This window comes from Trifolium pratense, linkage group LG3 (assembly GCF_020283565.1).
Source record: "Trifolium pratense cultivar HEN17-A07 linkage group LG3, ARS_RC_1.1, whole genome shotgun sequence".
NCBI lineage: Eukaryota > Viridiplantae > Streptophyta > Magnoliopsida > Fabales > Fabaceae > Trifolium > Trifolium pratense.
Window position 1 is genome coordinate 46,134,677 of NC_060061.1, and position 23,908 is coordinate 46,158,584.

The 23,908-nt window shown below is 31.5% G+C and overlaps 2 protein-coding genes and 1 pseudogene across 3 annotated transcripts; 2 read left to right on the plus strand and 1 right to left on the minus strand.

Moving 5' to 3' along the window:
• Positions 1–1,956: 1,956 nt before the first annotated feature.
• Positions 1,957–5,528, minus strand: LOC123918847 (annotated as a pseudogene).
• A 2,470-nt stretch (positions 5,529–7,998) lies between these two features.
• LOC123918846 lies at positions 7,999–13,054 on the plus strand. 2 transcript variants are annotated; one of them, XM_045971007.1, is made up of 10 exons: positions 8,094–8,137; positions 8,169–8,447; positions 9,511–9,567; positions 9,752–9,804; positions 11,007–11,058; positions 11,271–11,339; positions 11,425–11,484; positions 11,654–11,696; positions 12,232–12,276; positions 12,569–13,054. In XM_045971007.1, the coding sequence occupies exons 2-10, from the start codon at positions 8,336–8,338 to the stop codon at positions 12,630–12,632; spliced, it is 555 nt and encodes a 184-aa protein (XP_045826963.1). In that variant the 5' UTR covers positions 8,094–8,137; positions 8,169–8,335; the 3' UTR covers positions 12,633–13,054. The 2 variants fall into 2 exon arrangements, with proteins under 2 accessions (XP_045826962.1, XP_045826963.1); XM_045971006.1 differs by having other exon boundaries at positions 7,999–8,447.
• A 1,049-nt stretch (positions 13,055–14,103) lies between these two features.
• On the plus strand, positions 14,104–23,417 carry LOC123918842 (suppressor of mec-8 and unc-52 protein homolog 1). Its single transcript, XM_045971000.1, has 16 exons — positions 14,104–14,289; positions 14,405–14,615; positions 15,386–15,538; positions 16,528–16,576; positions 16,659–16,742; positions 17,556–17,659; positions 18,905–18,991; positions 19,068–19,121; positions 19,723–19,818; positions 19,954–20,081; positions 20,736–20,862; positions 20,979–21,038; positions 21,139–21,246; positions 21,954–22,054; positions 22,214–22,265; positions 23,066–23,417. The coding sequence occupies exons 1-16, from the start codon at positions 14,261–14,263 to the stop codon at positions 23,162–23,164; spliced, it is 1,542 nt and encodes a 513-aa protein (XP_045826956.1). The 5' UTR covers positions 14,104–14,260; the 3' UTR covers positions 23,165–23,417.
• Positions 23,418–23,908: the final 491 nt, after the last annotated feature.

Sequence of the window (23,908 nt, forward strand, 5' to 3'; positions counted from 1 at the left end):
ATGAGATATCACATGAAGTTAGAAAATAAAAAACCACCTGATAAAAAAACCCCAAAATAAGATTCAAAAGTCAAAATTGTATAGCCTCTCGTGTGTCTAATAAAGTCTAGATAAAATCGTATAGCCCTGCCGAGCCCCCCGCGCGTTTTTTAGAGATATAAAATTTTGAATTTATTGATGCTAAAACTAAAATTATATTACTCTGTTGTACTATGAAGTTAGAATTTCTAAGTGAAAATTAATGTAATTAGATGATATTGAACCATTTTATCATTAAAATTGGAATTCTTAAGTCGCAATTAATCTAATTAGATAAGAATGAATGAATAATACATAGAAGTTAGAATTACTAAATAGAAGTGAGAAATATTACTCCATTTACTTGTAACATGAAATTCATGCTCTAATATTCTTGGAAAATATAAAACTAAAATAAATTTCATTGAAGACTAATTCATCAAAACAATACATTAGATAAAAACTTAAAATAAATTTCATTGAAGACCAATTCATCAAATTAATGTATTAGTAAAAAAAATCTATGCGTAAAGATTTCAAGCCTATTGAATAGGCATAATTATAAAAAAGGAAATTTCATTGACCTCCTTGAGTTAGGTTAAAATGTCACTCACCCCCTCTATTTTTTAACATTACACTAACCTACCCTATTTAATATTTCACTTACTCTTGAATATCTAATTGTTCCACAACTTCATATGTAGTTGCTCTTAAGATTTAAAAGAAGTATGTAGTACAAATAACTATATTCAATTGTAGATATTCTTGTGTGGTCATGAGACTAAAAAATTCTATTTGATCACACACAAGAAAAAGTGAATGTAGAAAAAATTATATTATATGTTGTATTTTGTGTGTGCGACCAAATAAAATTTTTTCGTCTCATGACCACCCAAAAATATCTCATTCAATCAAATGACAAAAAATATTTTTTAAAAATATTTCTTAGTTAAAAATTACTTTAGAGGCATATTTCTAATGACAAAATAATATTTTTTTACTTTCTTCTCCTCAATTAAGATGACATATTTCTTAGTGTAATTTACATACGTATTACAATGTGCAAGTACTTTGTTTTAAAGTATACTTTATATCATTGAAACATGTTTAGATTTACATAATCATTAACTACTTTAGTTATGCTACAAAACATATATAAAAAAATTAGAAGTAGATCACATCGTAACGTTACCCGTATTTTTTTTTTAAGTTACACTTTGTTAAGTCCACATTCCAAAAGTAATCAAATTATATATTCATTAGCAATATTAAGTAGTATGATTATTTCAAAAATGATTAACAATTAATAGTAATTTAACATTGAATACCAATTACAAAATAGACACAAATCATGGTTAATACAAAGAGTTTAGTACAAATAAGTTAATATATCGATACATATCAAGTTCAAATTTCAAACATACGTTTTGTTACATAACCTAAAGTACGTATCAAAACAAAGTAACATGCGCAAATTGTGGATAAAAAGTCATTGTCAACCACTCGATTAGAACTTATACCTCACTAAATTAGTTAATTAAAATTTTTCATCACCAACAATTCGTTCCCGTATAAATTAGTGTAGTATACTTTATAGAAAGTCATATATCGCACGAGTCGTAACGTTACGCCTCTATTTTTAGAAGTTATACTTTGCTAATTAAAATTAAAAAAAAAACTGAATTTATTTAATTAGTACTATGAATCAATAATATATTTTGTCTCATGCATGATATAATTAATATATTAATATAATAGTTATTTTGAAATTAAAAGTTTTGAGCAACAACTTGTACTTGGTGTATAATATTTTGTTAAAAATTTTCATCAGGAATAATTTGTTTTCCGTATATAATAGTTAATTTAATTTTTTTATGAACAACAACTTGTTCCTCGAATCATTTAAAATTTTCATGAGCAATAATTTGTTCCCCGTATATAATAGTTTAATTAAAAAAATTCATCAACAATAACATGTTGTTTGTATATGGAAGAGGAGGAGGACAAAAAAAGAGAGAACATAGTGTCAATTTGGGCTTAATATGGCCCAACCCATAAAATAAATAAAAACCTAACAACACCCAAACATATATCCAACTCAGTTTTTTCTAACCCTAGCCGCCGCTCAACATTTCTCTGTCTCTGCGTTTTTTCCTCTTCTCACCAAATTCTCCATTCTCCTTCATCAAACCCTAGCCGCCACCAAATGACTACTCCACAACGCCATCTTAAGCCTTTCTTCTTCCTTTACAGTCCTATTTTTACATGATTTTAAAACTTTACAACCATCAACTTCTCAGTTAGATCTTGGCCACCACAAATATTTTTTCAAAAAAACTATTACAATAGAAATATACTATCTTGTATCCAAAAACTATTACCTTCATCTGCTTCTCTGTAAATGGTAAGGAGATCTGCACGAATGCAACAACAAAGTTAGAGCAATTAAAAGAAAGAATCATATTTTGTTGAATCTCATTTGTTTGATATGTTTCTATTTGTAAATCAACAATAGGTAGGAGGTAAGTATATTTACATTTTTTGGATTTGGATCTAAATAATTTTGTAAAAGAATTCATTTATTTTCACTAAAAGTCACTTCTTTATCATGCTTCTGATATTCGTTTTTTTTCTCCTTTCTCAAAAATTCATTTTTATCTTCCACTGGATTAAACAATAGTTCTATTTTCTTTATTTTTTTAGATCCATGAATTTTTCCTTTTAGATTTTAAATCCTACAAAAGTTTTTGAAATAAGATCTATTTTCTTGTTAATGATTCATGTTCTTCTTCCTCTTATTTATTATTAATTGATCTTTTTTAAAAATATTTTTTTTTCTTTTTAGTAATTTTTTTAAATCCATTTGAGATAATTATAGAATAAATATTTTATCTATTATTCTTCTGCACATTCCTTAGTAAATAAAATTAATATTTTCATGAGTTTTTGCATAAATAATTAATTGTCTTATTTTAATGAGTTTTTGCATAAATAATTCATTGTCTTATTACTACCATACCTGACTAATCACATCAAATATACAATATTAAATTAAAACAGAGTAGTTACAGCAGCTGTATACTCTTATTTACCCACAAAATGAAAAGTTCATTACATCACCTATACTACATCAATGTGGCCAATATGTCTCTTTCTCCCTCTCTCTCTGTATCCTTATCTACTTCTTTTTTTTTTTTTATCAATCTAATAAAATTAGAAAAATGATGATTTTTCCATGTATATGTTTTCTATCTTTCAAGAATGTTTACTTAAAGAATGACACAAATCTTTCAAGAATGACTTTGGTGATTATGGATTTTATCTTTCAAGAATGAGACAAATTTTTTAGTCTACTTAAAGAATGTTTAAAATCAAATTGTTTTTAGTTTTATTGTGTAAAACATCACTTTTTTTTAGAATAATAAAAGTAGAGAATATTTTTATGAGTTGAGAGAATATAGAACAAAGATTTTAACAAAGAATGAAAAAGAATCAAGTTAAAAAAAATGGAAGATAACGAAACTGAGTTTGATTTTCATATCTTCTTACATGAGTTTCATCTACATACCTGAGTTCCAAGAATGAATGAAGAAAAATGAGTTTCATTTACATACCCGCTTTGTTGTTGTCATTAGACGAACTTATTTGACTGTAATGAAGTTCAAGGAAAAAAATCATAAAAATTTGTTTTTTCAATTTCTCAAATTTAATCAAGTATATCAAATTAAAATTTTTATTATTTACTTACCCCTGTCCTTCTTTGTAGTTTGTTGTAGAGATAAGGACATCAATATTGTTCCTGCGAAACCAAGTTTAATGGTTTGAAAGTTGAAGTTAAGATGAGAAGATAATGAAAAGTTACCAAAATGAATTTCTTCCTCTTATTTCTTTATATTTTATTTATCCGCGCTGCTGTTATTGTTAAAATTTCCTGAAAGAAAAAAAGCATCTGATTAGACAAAGAAGATGAAGATGAAATTTATTAAATAATGTATATTAGGAAAAAATGGAGAGCGGTAGTGCAGAAATAAGTCAGAGAAAGAAGAGGAAAATAAATGAAATGTGAAATGAAAAATGTGTTAAGATGATATAGAATTTTGAAAAAATGAAAGAGGGGGAAAAATTTTTGAATTTTGAATTTGGTTAACATTGGAATCTGATGAAAGTTTGATAGAGAGAGTGAAAGTGTTTTGAGGAAAAAGCTATTTTTGTCCTTTGTTTGAAAAAATGCATGATTTGACATAAAGTTGGTGATTGGTTTTCAATTGGTTTGGTTCAATTCAAACCATGGCTATTGATTTGGTTACTTTTTGTCTCACAACCCTCAAATATGGCTTAGTTAGTGAGCCATATGGCTTAGTTAGCCCTTCATCTGGTTCAATTAAATAATTTTTGGACTGCTTTTGCCCTTACAATGGACACTTGGCAATATATGAAGCAAGGGCAAAACTGATTTTTCCATAGTAATGAAATTTCTTATATTAGAATAGATGTTCTGTGTTTTTGTTATTTTTACTGACAAGTGTTCCTTTGTTTATATTTTACATGAGGTGATATAGAGTAGTAGCTATGTTGTAATTTCTTTGTGGACTTTTGTATAGAGTGGAACCACCAAAATAAAAATCGGTCAAGCTGTGATGATATTAGTGGCTATACTTTTGCGTAGCAGTAAGAACTATTTGTTCATATTTTATTTATTTGATTTTTATAACAACATACGATAAACTAGAACATCGACCCGTGCTGTGCACAGGTCTGATTAGCTGTAAGATATATAATGATTAAATAAGATATGATAATTTCAATAATGTAAGGTATATGAAAAAAGTTGAGTAACATTAAACGATAGTTGAACAATAATTTTGGATAAATATTCATACAAAGAAAATTATGTTATATTACGAAAGACTTCCTTGTAGACCACATTCGAAGTCTTAGTCGTATCTTCACCGTCGTCATCGATGATCAATGTTTTTAATCCTTTTCTAGAAGTAACTCTTGAAATTGCAACATACAACTGACCATGTGAAAACACTGACGACGGAAGATATATCCCAACATGCTTTAAAGATTGTCCCTGACTCTTATTAATAGGTCGCAAATGAAATCATTATAGGAAATTGTCTCCGTTGAAATTTAAAAGGAATTCTCACGTCAGATGGTGTCAGAGAAAATCTAGGTATGAAAACCTGATCACCAATATTACTTCCTGAAATAATTTTTTCTTCAAGAGCACGTTTTCTCAATCTCGTAATAATAAGTCTTGTTCCATTACAGAATCCTAATTTTTTATTCAAATTCCTTAATAGCATAACTCGAACTCCAACTTTAAGTCTCAACTTGTGATTTGGAAGTCCCGACGTAGAAATCGTGTTCAAAAATTCGGGAGTATGAACATCATCCACTGTTTGACCGTCTACATTTTGTGTGAGTGGAGTATCATAACTCAAATATGTTTTTTCTTCACCGGGAATTAAATCCAACATATAATCATTTATTGTGTCGACTATTGAATTTTTAGGAGATAGTATAACTCTATTTTGGAAATACGTTATATCGTTCATGTGTTTGTAAAATATGATGGAAGCAAGAGGATCACCTGAATTTGGAATCAATAAATCTGATGGAATGTCAAGTTCTAAATCATCGTCGTTGTCATCTCCAATTTCTCCATCGCCAACACCCAAAACCCATTCAGAAAACAATCTTCTTTGTTCAACGTCTACACTCGAAGCACCACCGAGAAACCTCATGTTTTTACTCAATGTTAAAACTTCACAAAAATTCCAAAGAACCGAAGAATTTAGCATGAACAGGCCTTGTACCTTTGGGTATTACTGGTAGAATTTGTCTAAAATCTCCGTCAAAAATAACAACTTTTCCACCGAAGGGAATGTGTTTATTTTTTTCATCAACAGACTTAAGAATATCTTTTAAAGTTCGATCAACAGCTTCGAAACAGTGTTTGTGCATCATTGGTGCTTCATCCCATATAATGAGCTTTGCTTTTTGTATTAATGGCGCCAAAGGGCTTTTAGGAACTATAGTACATGTTGAAAACTCGTCAACATTTAGATGAATAGAAAAGCTTGAATGTGCTGTTCTACCGCCAGGTATAAGCAATGCAGCGTTCCCACTTGAGGCAACTGTTAAAACTATCTCACCTTTTGAGCGTAATGCGGATGACATGGCCCTCAAGATAAATGTCTTCCCTGTACCGCCATAACCATAAAGAAAAAACACACCAGGTTTGTTTTCGTTAACTCTTGTCAGTATTGTGTCATATACTTTACGTTGCTCTGAGGTCATAGTTGACATCAATCTAACATGTTCCTCAGCTAATGATTGTTTGTTATAATTCAATTTGTCGTGTATTAAACTATTTTGTATATCAGGAACTAATGATGTGGCTGCTCTATGCATTGGAGGATAATCTTTTAAACTCTTCCCACAACTACGTAACATCATCTCAATATCTGCTAGTGCATATTGTATCAATTGATCATCGGTTAATATTAAATCTGCAATGTTAAAATCAAAATAATGAATGTGATTAATGACATGACTATGGTTGTGTTTGGTTGTATTGAAAAAAAATTGTTTTAACATAATTGAGTTTGATAATAACTTTCCAAATCACATGTGATAATAACTTTTCAAATCTCACATGATAATTATTCTCTAAATTTATGATCCGGTAGAAAAAAAATCATTGATCAGGAAAGACATAAAAATATTTCGTGATGAATAATATAGTCAACAATAATTTTTATATGATATACTTTTAAAACTGATGGTGCTTATCAATTATTGCGCATAATTTTAATCACAATTGGTATACTTGCCATAGTGGTTGGAAATATTGCTTTGCACTAAAGGGTTGCGGGTTCAAATCTTTGTCAAGACAAAATTGTATTATTTTTTAATAAAAATTGCAAGATAAAATGGAGGGAAAACATGCTAAACAAATTAGGGTTTAGAATTTGCTTGTGTATACAAGCTTATAATATAAAAGATTAGTGGGCTTTGAGGACAAGTGATTTTTATAACAACATATAGATAAACTCTTTAGAGGGAAACGAATTGTTCAACGAGCAGAATAGATAGAGTACCTGTGATGTGATAGATAAGTTGTTCTTGCTGAAGTCTGAGGGAAGAAGATAGAGAACTCCAAGAGCAAATTCAAGAGAGTAAAAAAAGAAAATATGAGATAGTGATAAGTGAAATGGTAAAAATGAGTAAAGAGAACAAGTTTGTATTTATAGAGTTGGTTCTGGAAAAAAGAGTCTGGGTAAAATTATGATTGTAGAGAAAAAAGAAGGGCGAAAGTACAATTATGTGACAAAACTAAACGATTGATGTGACAAGACTAGATGCATCAACAGGTGAAACTCCTGGTGGATTGTGGACTAATATGGGTCGACTTGATGAACAAACAAACATCTATGCTTGACAGGTTTGACGCTTGATGCACTGTTGACTGATATAGGTCAACCTGATGAAGAAACAAACGCATACGCCTTAACAAAGCTTGACATTTGATGGAATGTGGACTCACACAAGAGATCATACCATATTTACTCTATAAATTGTTGACAATACATGTCACCATGAACTCCATCTTCAACGCAACCCAATTCTTTTGTATTTTTTCATTCTTCACCATAGATGACTTCTCTATTGTAGAAATTCTCAAAATGACTTTCAAAATAAAATATTTTTAAATACTTTATTCTATGTGTCGAAAAAAAAAATACTTTATTCTAAATAGTTTTTCTACTGTAGTATAATATCAAACTTAAATATCAAGAAAAATTCAACGGACATTTTTTAAAATATTTTATTTTATATAAATTTTAACATTAATATAATGATAAAATTAAATATCCAATAAAAATCGATAGATCCATGCTCCAGTCTCAAAAGTAGTTTTATATAATCTTAAAAAATAATTATTTTAGTAAAAATAAAAAATTTATTAATCCCCCAATTTTTTCTTATCAAATCAAATTAATAATAATAACCCCGTAAATTTATTTATTTTTCATCATCATAAACAAAAAGATTGGAATTTTGGCGCAGAATCCAGAAACCCAGATCAAAACTGATCCGAAAACCCATCAAATCAATACTAACAAAACAAAACTCAGATTTTCTGTTTTCCACACAACACAATCATAGAAGCTCCACAATTAACGTTTATTATAACATTCCAAAGTTTTTCGTGTTCCTAATAGCTAACGTTGTATTGTATTGTTACAACCATGAAGCTGTCACTGTACCAGAATTGAATATCTTAATCCCAAAACCAAATAAAATGCGGAGGGTACTTGGGAAGATTACTGGGTTGTTCACCAATCGAACTGTTGCTGGAGTGGACAAAGTTGGGAACAAATATTTCACCAAAAATGAACAAATTGATGGCATCAGTAAGTGCTTTTTCATCTTTCCTGTTTCTTTTTTATTAATATATATATTGTGTTATATTTATTCAATTAATGGGTTGTATTTGTGGTTTAAGATTTTGGGTTTATGTATATGTATATGCTGCATAGTTTGAGACTGTTGAGAAAGGTAGGATTTTGTGTGGTTAATCGATAGTTGTGGTTTGATATCTATATTCTATATTCACTCTTAGGCATAGAATTTGGTGATACTTTGCAAAAGGGTTTGTGTTAGGACTCAGGTACATGAGGAGAGCTCAACCCAAAAAATTAGTATATTATATGGGAGAGCTTCATGGCTTATGCACCACATTGAGGGCATTTATCTACTCAATGTGGGACTTCTAACAATGTCACACCCTTTAAGACGAGACTTTCATTCTATTGGCACTGACTAGATAGTAGTCATTTCCTCTTTGGCGGCTTCACTCACCTATCAGTATATTTGGTGGAGTACCTTAATCCAGCCTATAGATAGCCTTTAAGTGGCCCAACTCTCATTGAAGGTATCATTTGTTAGGATTAAGTACATGAGGAGAGTCCAATCCAAAACACTAGGCCATTAGGTGGGAGAGCTTCATGGCTTAAGTACAACATTGAGCACTTTTATATACTCAATGTGGGACTCCTAATATTTTGGTAGCTAAACTTTTTTAGGGTAAGGGGACAGTGTCCTAGTCTGTCTTAGTGAACAAAGAGCATTTACATAGAAATTATACTCACCTCACTCTAAGGAGATAGTAGAGATTCAAACTTAAAAGATGCAGGTGTCATGCTCTACTTGGCCAACCCTGTTGAAATTAAACTCTTGAAAAGGGTGAGATTAACCTGAACTTAGAAAAATAAGAAGAAAAAAATTTGGCAGCTAATCTCTGTTGCTAGATTGGTTCACTCATGATATCATTTGGTGTAATAGTGGGAATTTAAAATTTCAAAACCGTAGTTCTTCTTACTTATTTTCCTGTTGTTGTTTATTTTATTTTTTTTGCACTGTAGCTCGCTTTACATAGAATCTATCTGATTATGCTTTTGGGTTTTGGTTTACTAGTGAAAGAGAAAAGATGGGTGGTGTTTAAGGGAGAGCATGATCCTACCTCCATTCCAGGTATATATTTTATGGCAGCTATCATTCAATTGTTAAAGTTATTGGCTTGTTGTCCATGTCGATTAATAAGTGTGATTCCGGGATGATCCAATTATGATATATGTTGAATTTATTCAGGAAAACGTCTATGATTATTTATCCTATTTCCTATTGTTGATGGATAGTTGATGTTTAATTGTTTTAGTTGAATGGATATGTTGGCTCAATGGGCAGCGTAAAAGGGCTCCAACTCCAGAGGTAAATTGAAATGCATCTATATTTATCCCTTTGCTAGTCTTATGAGGTTATCTAAAGTTGTTGACGTTTCTTTGTATCGCTATAGCATAGGTTATCTAAAGTTGTTGACGTTTCATGCCATAACCAGCATTTTTAAATAGCAGCTATAACGGCAGTGTATGGCTATAGCATAGGGGAATTTGAACAAATCGCTATGGTTCGGCAATACACCATTACAAAATGTTCTCAAATAGCAACTAAAGTGGTGCTATAGCACTATTGTGTCACGGAATTTGAACAAACTGCTATTTCCCGCAATCCGTGTCTGACAATACTGGTCATAGTCATAGCTAAACTAGATGACATGATATACAATTATTTTTTTATGAAAGTTTTGTGTGTATTAATTTGTGTCTCTCTTAATATTACTTAGAGGTATAAGAGGGCAGTGGTCAACTGAACTCATAAGGTATTCTCCCAGATTAAGGAAACAAGGAATGCAGTAGGTTATCGTAAATCGCAATCCTTTTGCAAATAAGACAGTGCAACACTCTTGAAACATTCTGTTCTAATATCCACATGTTCGGTGCAATTATGGTCATTGCTTATGAAATTGATTCTGTGATAATATATTTGGAGTAGATCAAGGACAAATTAGATAATGAGAAAGAAGCTTTAGAATTCAATGCTTTGGGGATGTTTGGAATTTCAAGCAATATTCTTTCAGAAGTCAAAACAATGAGATTAAAAGGGAGACTTGAAGTGTTGATTCACAGCAGAGTTAGTCACAAAAGAAAGTGTTAAGGTTTGATGATACAGTTAGAGGGAATGATATTACTTTAAATGTATATATAAGTTGGATCTTGGAGGTGTGGATGTGATTTTAGGGGTAATATGGTTGGTTGGAGCCATTAGGTAGGTGTTTAGTGAGTTGGAAGCAAAAACATGTGGCCTTTAATCATCGGAATCAATATTATGTGATGAACTTTGTCCTGTTTGCTGTGAATTTGGTATTCCTTATTTCCTTTAAAGGGATGATAACTAAAAAAGAGGCTGAGTTTTTCTTGAATTCTGCTATGCAAAATTTATTCATGAATTGATCACCTTTATTTTGTAACTGGGTAGCAAACTAAGAAACTAACCTTTAGAATGTTTTATGAATGTTTTCAGCTAAGTGAAATTATTGAAGTATTACTTTAAATTGTTTTTTTATTCATTTTCAGGAACAAATAGAATTGGAAGCAAGACGTGAACAAGTTAGACAGAATGTTGCTCGTATGTCTCACTTATACTTCAACTTATTTAATCAATATGTTTGAATAATTCACTCTGAGATAGTTGGCATTATAGATTCCTCACGCAAGTTTGTTGTTGGCATTACACAAGATAGTTCTTCTCATTATCATAGAAAATAATTCTTCTTGGCAAAGTTCTGTTCTACACAGCGATCTTAACACAAACTGTTTTTTTTTTTTCTTTCCACAAAGTTCTTAAGAAAGAAGAAGAGGAAAGGAAAGCCAACGAAGGAAATAGAGTCAGACGTGTTGTCAGCACTGGTCAGATGATTAAACTATGATTGTTATTGCAATATTTTTATTTACTTACGCTTCGGAATTATAACTACTTTATATTTTCTCACAGGAGTTGTTAGTGGTCCAGACTTAAACAGTTTTATGCGGCAGTTTCCAGTTGCTTCCGAAGGTAGGTCATCTTACTGTTGTTTTCTTTCTTTGACAGAAATATTGAGTTCTTTCTTTATTTTTTTTCCTTTTTTGAAAAGGAAAATTATTTGGACAAATTTGAATTAAACATATACTAGAGCTTAATTTTAATTTTGAATAAAGCTTTTGACACATTTTCTCCAATATAGGTAACGGGGTTGAAGAATCATCTGGCACAAAGGATGACTTGAGGTTGGTATTTTGAAATTGATAGTTTGATGCATAAACATCTTGTTTGAAATGCATCTTTGTATGTACACCCTCACCTCAAATGCACACGCGCACAAAAGCTCTTTGTGGCACTTTTGGCTAGCATTAACAACTTTTATTCCTTATGTTTTATTTTTTCCCCCTTAATTTAATTGATTTTCATTTTATTCTTCCCGACTTTTTGTTTAAATATTTTCATGAAGTTGTTAGGCAATCTTTTCTATATTCCTGTTACAATATTTTGGTTTAACTTTCCTAAGAAGTAGAATCTAATTACTAATAATAAATTAGATTTCTAGTATGAACTGTCAAGGATGCACAATATGAATCAATGATATATGTTTCTGACTGTGATCCTCAATGCTGTTGTCTTGAAATTCACATCTGTTTCTTCATTCTATTTTAGATGCTCGTTGAACTTTAATTGCTATAAGTGTCTTCTATTCTTCGCTGTGAAGTCGTGTTTTTCCTTAGGAGTAACAATTCAACATAAAGTAATCATTTGATCTTTCTGCAGGAATTTTCAAGATAACATAGATAAGAATGCAAAAGATGAGCTTGAGTAAGTCCAAGTGTTTATATAAACCCGTTTATTACATAATATAAAAAAAGTGATTATCGCATTCAATATTATATAGATTATTTTTTAGAGATTTTGAAGAAAAGCACAAGTTATTTTGTTTATTTACCATAACGAAAATTACTTTCGTAAAAAAAAGTATCTATTGAAAAAACAAAATAATACATGCATGTCAAAAATAATAAATGGGCTTTATCAGAGATATTTCCCTTAAACCTCATATTTCATATCATTACTTTATTAATTTTCATCTTTTGGTAAAATTTTGTTTCAGTTCTTCAGAACCAACTGGGTCAGGTGCAAGTTATAGACCTGGAACATGGCAACCTCCAACTTGAACTTTCATAAATCATCACAATTAAGGAAGGGTCTTGCTGACACAACATTTGTTGATTTTACCTCATGCCCTATTTCGAAAAGCCGTGCATGATGTTTTATTTATTGCCCTGGAATTTTGGTATAACTTATGTGTTTGTGTGCTAATTTCTCGGAATTGTAATTCATTGATTTGCAGTGCGTTTTGCCCTGCTGAGTAACCTAGTTCTTTCCAAATAATCTTTGTTTTGATGCATTGTGATGTCTCAAATCTAACATTAAGAAAGGCAGGATGTTAATGTAAATGTGTACTTTCGGGCGACCTTGCAAGTAAGGACTCTTGCCTGAGTCTGATCTGTAAACCTGTAATGCCACAGAATTCCAATCTAAGGTGCTGTCTTAGCTATTTGTCTATGAAAATATGGAAGGTAGTGTTAGATTGTTACCATAATCTTATCTTTATCAGTTGCTTCATCTCTGCATATTGAAATTAACTCTACCAATTGCACACTTGGTGCATGCAATTTACTCATCTCCTTGAGGTCAATAAACTTCTTGGCCATGTTATGGGAACCACGGAATGTCCTCCACCGAAAATTGGCTTTGGTGATGTTGTTGTCTCTCATTTGAAGCGCGACAAAACCATTGTCTTTCGAACACTTTTAGCATCATAGGGCTTTGAAGTTCAAATTATAATCGTCTCTCTTGATTTTTTAAGTCGGTTTTCCATATAAACTTTTACTAGGTAAACTTCTTTCGATGGATAATTTGCCTAATTTTCTTTCTATTGGTGGCTAAAACTCCTAGTTTCGTCTTCCTAATCTTTGCTTGGAGTAGTTTTTCTTTTCTACAACTTCTTGAATCAATATCAAAATATAAAGAAATACATGCCAAAGAAAACATTTTTTTTTTTTTGAAGACATGCCAAAGAAAACATGATGGTATAAAAGCTCTACCTAAAAATGTCATATGGTATTACTATTTATTTATTGGGGAGGGATCAAATTACACACTTTTTTTCAAAGTGTTCACGTAAAAAAAAAATTAGAAAAATTTTACATATCTGAATACTTTTTTCCAAAGTGTCTAGGTAACAAAATAAGTTTGGAAAAATTTTACATACCTACACACTTTTTTTCAAAGTGTTCAGGTAACAAAAAAAAATTAGAAAAATTTTACATACCTGAACACTTTTCTTTAAAGTGCGTAGGTAACAAAATAAATTTGGAAAAATTTTACATACCTACACACTTTTTTTCAAAGTGTTCAGGTAAAAAAAAAATTGAAAATTTTTATATACCTGAACACTTTTTTCCAAAGTGTTCCGGTAACAAAAAAAAATTTACATAGCAGAACACTTTTTTTCAAAGTGTTCCAGTAACCAAATTTTTTTCTTTAGGGTTTTAGTTTATATATGAGGGTAAATTCGTCAATTCAAAATTAATGTCGGGGTAGATTGACAATTGTTGGGGGTAGAAAAAAAACATTCCATTTAAACGGGTCAAGCCCAGCCCATCCAAGTATCCAACGCTGGAAATCGTTGCTCCAAAAAACGAGGATCCTTTGTGTCCAAATCGTTTCAGTTATTTCTTCTTCGTTCGTAATTTGCTGAAGCAACCGATTTTGATTAACACTGCTAAAACCCTAAACAATGTCTACGCTAGAAATCGAAGCTCGAGAGTGAGTATTTCAATTACTAAACCCTAAACCTATTACTGTTATCAATTAACCCTATTCAATTCATTTCTAGCATTATTATATTATTCCTTATTTGTTTCAATTTGGTTGTTTTCAGTGTGATTAAAACTGTGCTTCAGTTCTGCAAAGAAAATTCGTTGCATCAAACTTTTCAGACATTGCAGAATGAGTGTCAAGTTTCTTTGAATACTGTTGATAGCATTGAAACTTTTGTCGCTGATATTAATAGTGGACGATGGGATGCAATTTTGCCTCAAGTTTCTCAACTTAAGCTTCCTAGGAATAAATTGGAGGATTTGTATGAGCAGGTATCAGCAATTGAGTTATTGGGCTTGTTTGGATTGGTTTATTTGAGCTTATTTAGAAGCAGTTTGTTATAGTTTTTTTGAAAAAAAATTGTTTTTTTTTTTAATTTTAAATAATCACTTTTAAAAGTATTGCATATGTTTGTTACAACTTTTTTAAAAAATCACTTCAAATGAGAAGCTGAAAAGAGTAGCTTCTCGAAAAAAAATAATTTTTTTAGGGGGGAGAGAAAATAAGTGTGATAGGTGGAGGATTTGTATGAGCAGGTATCAGCATTTGAGTTATTGGGCCTGTTTGGAATTGGTTTTATTTGAGCTTATTTACTCCTATAATCACTTTTTAGTTAGAATGTTTTGGAAGAACTTTTGGAAACAGCTTATGGCATGTTAATAAGCTGTTTTTTCAGCATATGTTTGCAAGCTCTCCAAGATAGCTTATTAGTATGTTTGGTTTGGTGTTCATGGGTTCTTTCTCACGTTTCAAGACAAATCCAATTCCAATGTGAAAATATAGAAGTTAAGCTAAGCTACAAGTTGTAGCTTCAAGGTGGACATGCATTGAGTTGGTATCCAGTGCCAAAACGAACATATAGGATATGAAAACAGTTTATAGTTCATGCGAAAATAATTTAACTTTATTGAATCTTTTGTATCACGATAAAGGTTTATGCTATAAGCTGCAAATTAAGTTGTTTATTCAAACAAGGCCGTTATATATGTATTGCTGCCTAACTTGAGATTATCTATTGATAATGATATGGTTATGTTTGCAGATTGTATTAGAAATGATTGAACTTAGAGAACTTGATACTGCACGAGCTATTTTAAGGCAAACACAGGTGATGGGTGTCATGAAACAAGAGCAACCTGAAAGATATTTGCGTCTTGAGCATCTTCTAGTTAGAACGTATTTTGACCCAAATGAGGTAGGACACTTTCTATTTATTTATCTTTTTAAAATTTAAGTTTTCCAAATCAAACAACTCTTTGCTTATTTCAGTTCTTGCTATTTTGTTTTGGTACTCTGCTAAAATTGTGTCACCATTTAGCTGTAATTCCGTATATAAAATAATTGCTGCGTCTTTGTATGCATTTGTGTAAGTACCAATTCAATTTTCGAGATGTATGGCATTTTTTGTTGCTTTCTTGTTGTGGTTGTAATGCTTCAATTATAAATGATACTTTGCTAAAACCTTTTAACTCTCTATAGGAACAGGGTAATCGATGCATTAGAAATGACACATTTGGCATTTTGAATGTGTTTTTTTATACTTTGTTTAATTAATGAGGTACTTCATGAGATATAGGATAGCTCAGCTATTGTAAAACTAGTTTAGGCTTAATCTAGATGATTCAGAAGGTAGTTATCTTAGCTGTCAAAGAAACTGACATGTGTCAGTACATAATAGATGTAACCTGCTACTGCAGGTAAACACCCTGCTCCTATAAATGCAGGTGTTTCTTTCTCTTGTAACTAACTTGAATAGAAATGAAAACAGAATTTGAGATCAAACAGAATCTCTCTCTATGAATTTTATTCAAAGGATTGCATAACTTTTGCAGCAGGTTTCTTTTATTCTATTCAAAGGATTGTCATTTTCATAGATATTTGACTGAATGAAAAATCAAGAGTTTGTTTGGTTTTAGAATATGATTTCTATTGTTATTTCATAGACATTTATTACAATTTTCAAAACTGTGATTTGTTTTCACCTCATTTTTTGTTTGAGCATGACATCTGAGCAACATAAGGGTTTGATATAATATTCTTGAGTGCTCTTTGAAAAATGAGTATTACAGATTGAACAAGTTTTAAAGCTTTATTACTAGTCATGAACTAGGGGGTCAGTATTTGTTAAACTTCTTGTGATTGTTTCAACAGACAAGGGTTTGTGACATGTGTTTTATGTGATAGGCCTATCAAGAATCAACAAAAGAGAAGCGACGTGCGCAAATTGCCCAAGGTACTTAATTGTTGGACTTATATGATATGTTTTCTGATTCTCGTTTTTGAATAATAGGACTTCTCTCTGTTTGTGTTTTCAGCTATTGCAGCAGAAGTGACTGTAGTGCCACCTTCCCGATTAATGGCTTTAATTGGTCAGGCTTTGAAGTGGCAGCAGCATCAAGGTAATTACCTGGTAATACTATTTGTAGTTTATTTTTTATTATTCTATTGGCTTAAGTACCTGAGCAACGTGGACATTTGTTCATATTTGCAACTTATTGATGGCTAAGAATGAAGTCAGTTTTTAAAAATTTCAGTTATAGCGATGCATCTTTCACTTCACTAATGATAAGTAAGCAAGCAGAGAAGATATTTATTTTTATGTTTTAGGATGACTAAATTTACCATTAATGGAAATGATAAAATGCTTGGTTGCCACCTATGAAGCACGGATACATGGTTTTTAACCCCATATCCGTATTTGGTATGCATCCGATGCGAATACACTTTGACATGGGTACATATCAGAGTATGCCATTGATGTGCCATTGATACACTGTAAAATGCTTTGTCGATACACATGCCGTGATTTTTCACCTTGTTTTGCGATGTTTCTCCATTTTTTTGCTTTGAAAATTGAAATTCCCAATTAATTGCAATTTAGGTCACTGCTTCAGTGTTCAACTTAGCCTCTTTCTTTACATACCCACGGCGATTAGCATACTTTTACTTACCCACCCACAATTTTAGCTTCACCATAATTTCTTTATCAAGCCAGCTTTCACATGAAATCGCATATCGAAAATCATTGGGGTCCCTTTATTTAACCATTTACATTTATAGAATATTTGTTTCTTAACAATAATGTGTATTTTTTAATTTAAGAAATCGCATATTGCTGTATCATGTCTGTGCGTGCATCATAGGATTTTCACCGTGCTACCTAGAGGATAATTTATAACTTGACAGGGATGCTTTCCTTTGGGATCTTGCAGGTTTACTTCCTCCTGGAACACAGTTTGATTTGTTTCGTGGAACTGCTGCTATGAAACAAGATGTGGATGACATGTATCCGACAAATCTTTCTCACACTATAAAGGTATGCTTGTTGTATCCTTCAAGGCATTGTTTATGTTAAGTTTTAATCAGTAATGACATGTGAACAGTACTTTTACGAGAAAACCAAAAAAAAAGTGCAGAGCCAGATATAGTTATGCAGAGTCTTTTTTATTTGAAGAATGAACTTTCTGCCATCGAATTATTTATTGCTTTCATTATAGTGTTCTGATTTTAAACCAAGACATTGGTCAAGCTTTACTTACCACGGCCGAACTCCGGATTACTAGGGCCCCTTTCCTCTAGGAACCGGAGGGTTAACACCAAAAAATAAAAAAATTTCCTTTAAAGTTGAGTCGCTATTGATTTATGGTATTCTTCTCTGTGATTCTTTTGCTTCAATGGAACATGTTTTCTTCATTGATCTATTTCCCCTCTGCTTGCTTTATCGATTTTTGGTACATGTTGTGGTATCTTGTTTGCATTTCACATGAGAAAAAGGATATTTCTTTGAGTACATTTTGTTTGCTTCAGTCTTTGAAATTGTTTTAGCAGCATGTTGTCTATCATTAATGTGTATAACTAGGTTATTTGTAGTTTTACTGTTACGGTTGGCCATTGTTTCATTTTTCTTACTTGCTTGTTCTCTGTTATTTTGAAATTAGATTATTAGAAAACGGATGGTTGATGTTTGTCTCTTTTAGTTGGCTGTGCATATTTTCTTTAGGATTTTTGATTTACTTTTGGCGGGATCATCAAAGAGTGTGACAAAATTAAGAGAATGAAACATTATAGGACGTAGGGCGAATATTTGGTTCAATCAACGGATTATATATTTTAAACTTTGGAGGGCTGTGTTTTTTCCTTCCTTTACGGTGGCATAAGGATATTATTTTGGGACAAGGATCATTTGACATGATTATATAGACATTGAAAAGGCAATGGCTTGCAGTGATCATAGTTAGTAGATTATCTCTGGGACCATTCTTTGAGTTGCAACCTGGTTATTGACCTGGTATTTTTGTGTTCTAGATTGCATTGGTATGTGATAGTGATTGCAGAAAGTGATATACTATGGTCATATCATACTGGGTCATTAGTTATCAGTTGAACAATCAAGTTATTTTGCCTTCGTATATATGTTACTTTGTAGATATTTTCTTATTCTATCCCTTTATATTTCTCTGCTATTCTTTTCTATGAAATTTGTTATTCATCATTGGTTACCTTTTTAACATGAAAAATGGGTAGCCTGACCCTTTTCTCTTGTCTGCCTATGTGGTTCTAGTTTGGGGCAAAAAGTCATGCAGAATGTGCTCGCTTTTCACCAGATGGGCAATTTCTTGTATCGTGTTCAGTTGATGGGTTTGTTGAGGTATGCATAGTTGGATTTAAAACTTTTACCATCAGCTGTTTTTTTTTTTCCTCCTGATCTGTGGTCATATTTCTAGGTCTGGGATTACATAAGTGGAAAATTGAAGAAAGATCTCCAGTACCAGGCAGATGTGAGTTAATTTTTTTTTTTTGGTGATATATGTTAGTTAATTTTTATTTGAACTTTGTATCAATAATCAATGTCTTGTATGTGATGATGAACTTCCCGGGAAAATTATCTTAGCTTGTTGGTCTTCAAAACACTTAGTTTTTCCCAGCATCTTTACATTAATATGTGCATCCAAAGCCATCGAAAGGAAACTTAATGCTACCAGATCTCTGTTGCCAATTTGTGACCAGATTAAACTTGATCAGAAAATGTATTTTTTTCTGTAACATGAATATGATTTGTGGTTCACATGTTATTTATAAGAATATGAATCTATATGCTGATTACATCTTTTACTTGTGAGATAGTCTCTTATTTAATGACCTGATATCCATGTTCTCATGATCTCTCTTGTATTTTCTGGGCTAGTATTATGACCATATTATCTGCTTGATTTCTATTGTCTAAGAGATTTAAAAATATCAAAGTGAACATGGTTTCACTGGGAGAAAGCTAGTTGTTCATTAGTTTATCTTTTCCTTTATAAAAGGAAGTATCTTAAAATTTACCATTAGCCTTCTCAGTTTTTTCTGTAGACATTTTTTGATTGTAAGAACTTGCAGGAAGCATTCATGATGCATGATGATGCTGTGCTATGTGTAGACTTTAGCAGAGATTCAGAGATGATTGCGTCTGGGTCACAAGATGGAAAGATTAAAGTGAGTAGTATTATATAATTTTCTCTGTTGATTGAGCAGAAGTTCTTGTCAATGTTGCAGTTGTAAAATGTTTCTATTTTCACCTGAAATTGTTTGTGTAAAATTTTAAATGGTATAATTCACATTTCCCTTTAGGTTTGGCGTACTAGGACTGGTCAATGCTTGCGGCGTCTTGAGCGTGCTCATTCCCAAGGTGTCACAAGTCTTTCCTTCTCTCGCGATGGAAGCCAGTTATTAAGTACTTCATTTGACAGCACTGCAAGGTTCTGTTATGTTCATTTTACTTGGTTTATGTCGTTGCTTGAAATAACCATTTGATGGACCTCAATCCTTCACCCAAAACTTCAAATTTATACTGAAAGTGTTATGTAACATGTTAACATGCATTAATAAATGAATGAGTAGAAGGTAGTGTCATTAATTATAGTTGGTGGTAAGACAAACATCCAACTTGTGATGTTTTTATTAATTATTGATGGAAGTAGTTCACCACTGTTACTAACACTAGATAAGTGAACAAGCTTAACCTAAAATAATATCATATTATGAGTTGACTGTTAAAAGGTCTAGAATAAGTCTAAGTGTCTAACTAATTCTGAAATCTAACATTTTTTCTGAAATCTAACATTTATTTAGATCAACAAGTATTGAACTGTAGACCAAACAAATGGTGAATGCTCTAATATACCATATTATGAGTTGACTATTAAAAACTCTAGAGAGATTGCAAGTGAAATTATTTATTTCTGTGCAATGCTTTATGTACAACACAATTTCTTGTTTTAATTTTTTTTAATCAAACTTCTTGTTGTTTTAATTATAACACTTTAGAGTGGCTTTGAGTTTATGTTTTAACCTTACAAGTTTAATCAAATGTTTAGCAACTGCTGAGTGCAATGGTTCTTTATGTAATATAGAATTCATGGCCTCAAATCTGGAAAGATGTTGAAAGAGTTTCGTGGCCATACATCTTATGTGAATGATGCAACTTTCACCAACGATGGGAGTCGTGTTATTACTGCATCCAGTGATTGTACAGTCAAGGTCAGTTACTGTGAATGTATAAGGAATATAGGCAATTACAAGTATTTTACAGCATACATCTGCCAAGTGTTTTGTCTTATGTTTGTGAGGCATGTATTTTTTCCTCCTTACTGCAGGTCTGGGATTTGAAGACTACAGACTGCATACAAACATTTAAGCCGCCTCCTCCTTTAAGGGTATGACTTTAAAATAATTCCATTTTTTTTCCATTCAGTTTTGTGATATTATTTCTCCTAATTTTGTTTTGCCTAATTCCTGGTTCCTTTTGACTGATAGGGAGGGGATGCTTCTGTTAACTCGGTTTACATTTTCCCCAAGAATACTGAACATATTGTTGTTTGCAACAAAACCTCATCAATATACATCATGACACTTCAAGGACAGGTAAACTTCAAAGAGTTGATGACTTGGAGTCATTTTATTTATATGTAGTTCTACTGTGTCTCAATATTAGTGTTAATTGTTAAGGCTGTTTGCATTGTTTTCCTTAATGAATAATGAATGTTCTGATATCTGACAAGGATAAGTATAGCTAATTCTGTATATTCACACTTGTTATATATGGAGATTTACTTTGAGACAGCCACACGGGGTACACTATTTTTAGCGAATTTTGTGGCGAATTTCGACGTACCAGTTCGCTAAAGTACCGGGAACCGGTACTCCCATACCAATTCGCGGTTCCCTGTGTACTAGCATGCGACTCTGGTAATTATGACTAATTGTCAAGAACTTAGAGCAAAGCAAACAATGTTGTTTCACTCTAAGAGAGACTAAACTTTGTTTTTAGTGTTTCTTTATTATATGGCTACAGTATAGGGTGGCCCTACCATTAAAAACCAAAATGATAGCAGACATTGAGATTAGTGTCTTGTATCTACTATCTTAATTGTGGATCTAGTTTTTGACTTTCGTATGAAGATCAAAATTGGATACATATTTGGTTCTTTCTTTTTAGCAGTATGTTCTATTATTTGGATGGAAAGGACAATTCTTATAAAGTTTCATCAAATTGCACTAAGTATGTGTCTAAGGTATAATTGAAAGTATCATCACAATTTGAGCCTGCTTTTATCTTTGAATTGGTGTAGGTTGTAAAGAGTTTCTCATCTGGTAAAAGAGAGGGCGGAGACTTCGTTGCAGCCTGTGTTTCACCTAAGGGGGAATGGATTTATTGTGTTGGTGAAGACAGGTATCATAATTTTACAGCACTTTTACAGAGTTTCACAATTTTTCCAAATCCGCCTTTTTTTTCTTCAAAAAAAAAAAAACGACTCATTCAATCCTCCCAGATTATAATTTGAATTTGTCATATTCTTTGTTCATAATGGGATCTACAAATTAAATGCAGGAATATGTACTGCTTCAGCTATCAATCTGGCAAATTGGAGCATCTGATGAAGGTATGTTGATTTAGCGTGAGATCAGATCTATAAATTTCTCTCAATCTGGTTTTTGTTTATGAGATCACATCAATATAATCTAAACTAGTGAATTTTTTTTAGATTCTTGGATATACTGCCTATATCTTTGAATTGAATGTAGTGTTAAAGAGGATATTTGTGTAAAATTTGTAAAAAGTGAACTAGAAATGGAATCGACACACCTCCCAATGTGTCATTTTATTCAGCAAAATTTCAAACTCTTCTAGATAAACACTTTATTGAGTGTTCATTCAATTATCTATTTTATATAAGGAGTTTAATGAAACACTTGTTCATAAAATATTGAGAAAATTTTATTGACATAAGTGTTTCATTATGTAAAATGGTTTCTTAAAGACATTTTTGGTTTCACATTGGTCCCTTAAAGGAAAAAAGTTTGAATAGGTCCCTTAAAGAAAAAAATGTCTGAATAGGTCCCTTAAAGACCTCTCCGTTAATCAGTTTGGTCCTATTCGGACCTTTTTTTCTTTAAGGGACTTATTCGGACCTTTTTTTCTTTAAGGGACCAATCTGAAACCAAAAATGTCTTTAAGGGACCATTTTACTAATTAAGCCAAATTTATATTAGTGTATTCAAACACCAATGCTAGTGTTTTATGTCCTGAGATAAGGCTAAACAGACTCTGGTAGTAATGGTCTCAATTGATGTTATACATTCTGCATTTATCAATCTTTGAATGCTGTTAGTTAAATTGCCATGAAGTTCCATTTTATTTTGGATTCTATTTTCTTGTATTGACAAAGTTTAATTTTTGCAGGTCCATGAAAAGGAAATTATCGGTGTTACTCATCATCCCCATAGGAATCTTGTTGCAACTTATAGTGAAGACGGCACAATGAAGTTGTGGAAACCTTGATTTTTTTTTCTTCTGTATTTCTGTCATGATCATAAATGAACACCTATGTAATTTGAGTAATGTATATTCTGGAGCATAATCTAGTGCACTGCTAGGAAATTACTATTTCAGCATCAGGTCACCCACAATTCAACTGATGTTCAGAGAAACAACACCAAGATTGTTCTTCACTAGATCTTTATGTGTAACTACTCAATTTAAGAGTGATGAACAGAGATTCAATATGATTCTGACAAATAGAATTAGAGCAAAATTAAGTGGTTAAGTAATTAATCTAAAATAATTAACTATATTTTGGAGTAATCAACTATATACGACAATATACTCATCAAATTCAGTTCATTAGAGTTCTTAATTTGTATTTAATCTAGAAGCGTCAACAAATCCATCACTGCAACCTTGTGAATTTGAATGTCAAAAGCAAGAAATCTAGGGTGTGTTTGCTAACACAAATAAGCTAACTTATAGCTTATTATATAAGCTTATAAGTTTGTTTCAAAAAATTAGAGGTGTTTGGTAACGAGTTTTTTTTACTAGCTTATAGATTTTTTTTTTCCAGATGCTATTTTAAGTAGTGTTTGAGCATATAACTTATAGTTTTTTTTACAGTTTATTCCATTTTTACCCTTTATTTTAATAACTTCCCACTTTAAAAAAGAAACTACCCACCATTAATTATGTCATTTTATATTTATTAACCACTTTACAAGTTAATTTTACCAAACACTTTAATTTTAATTAACT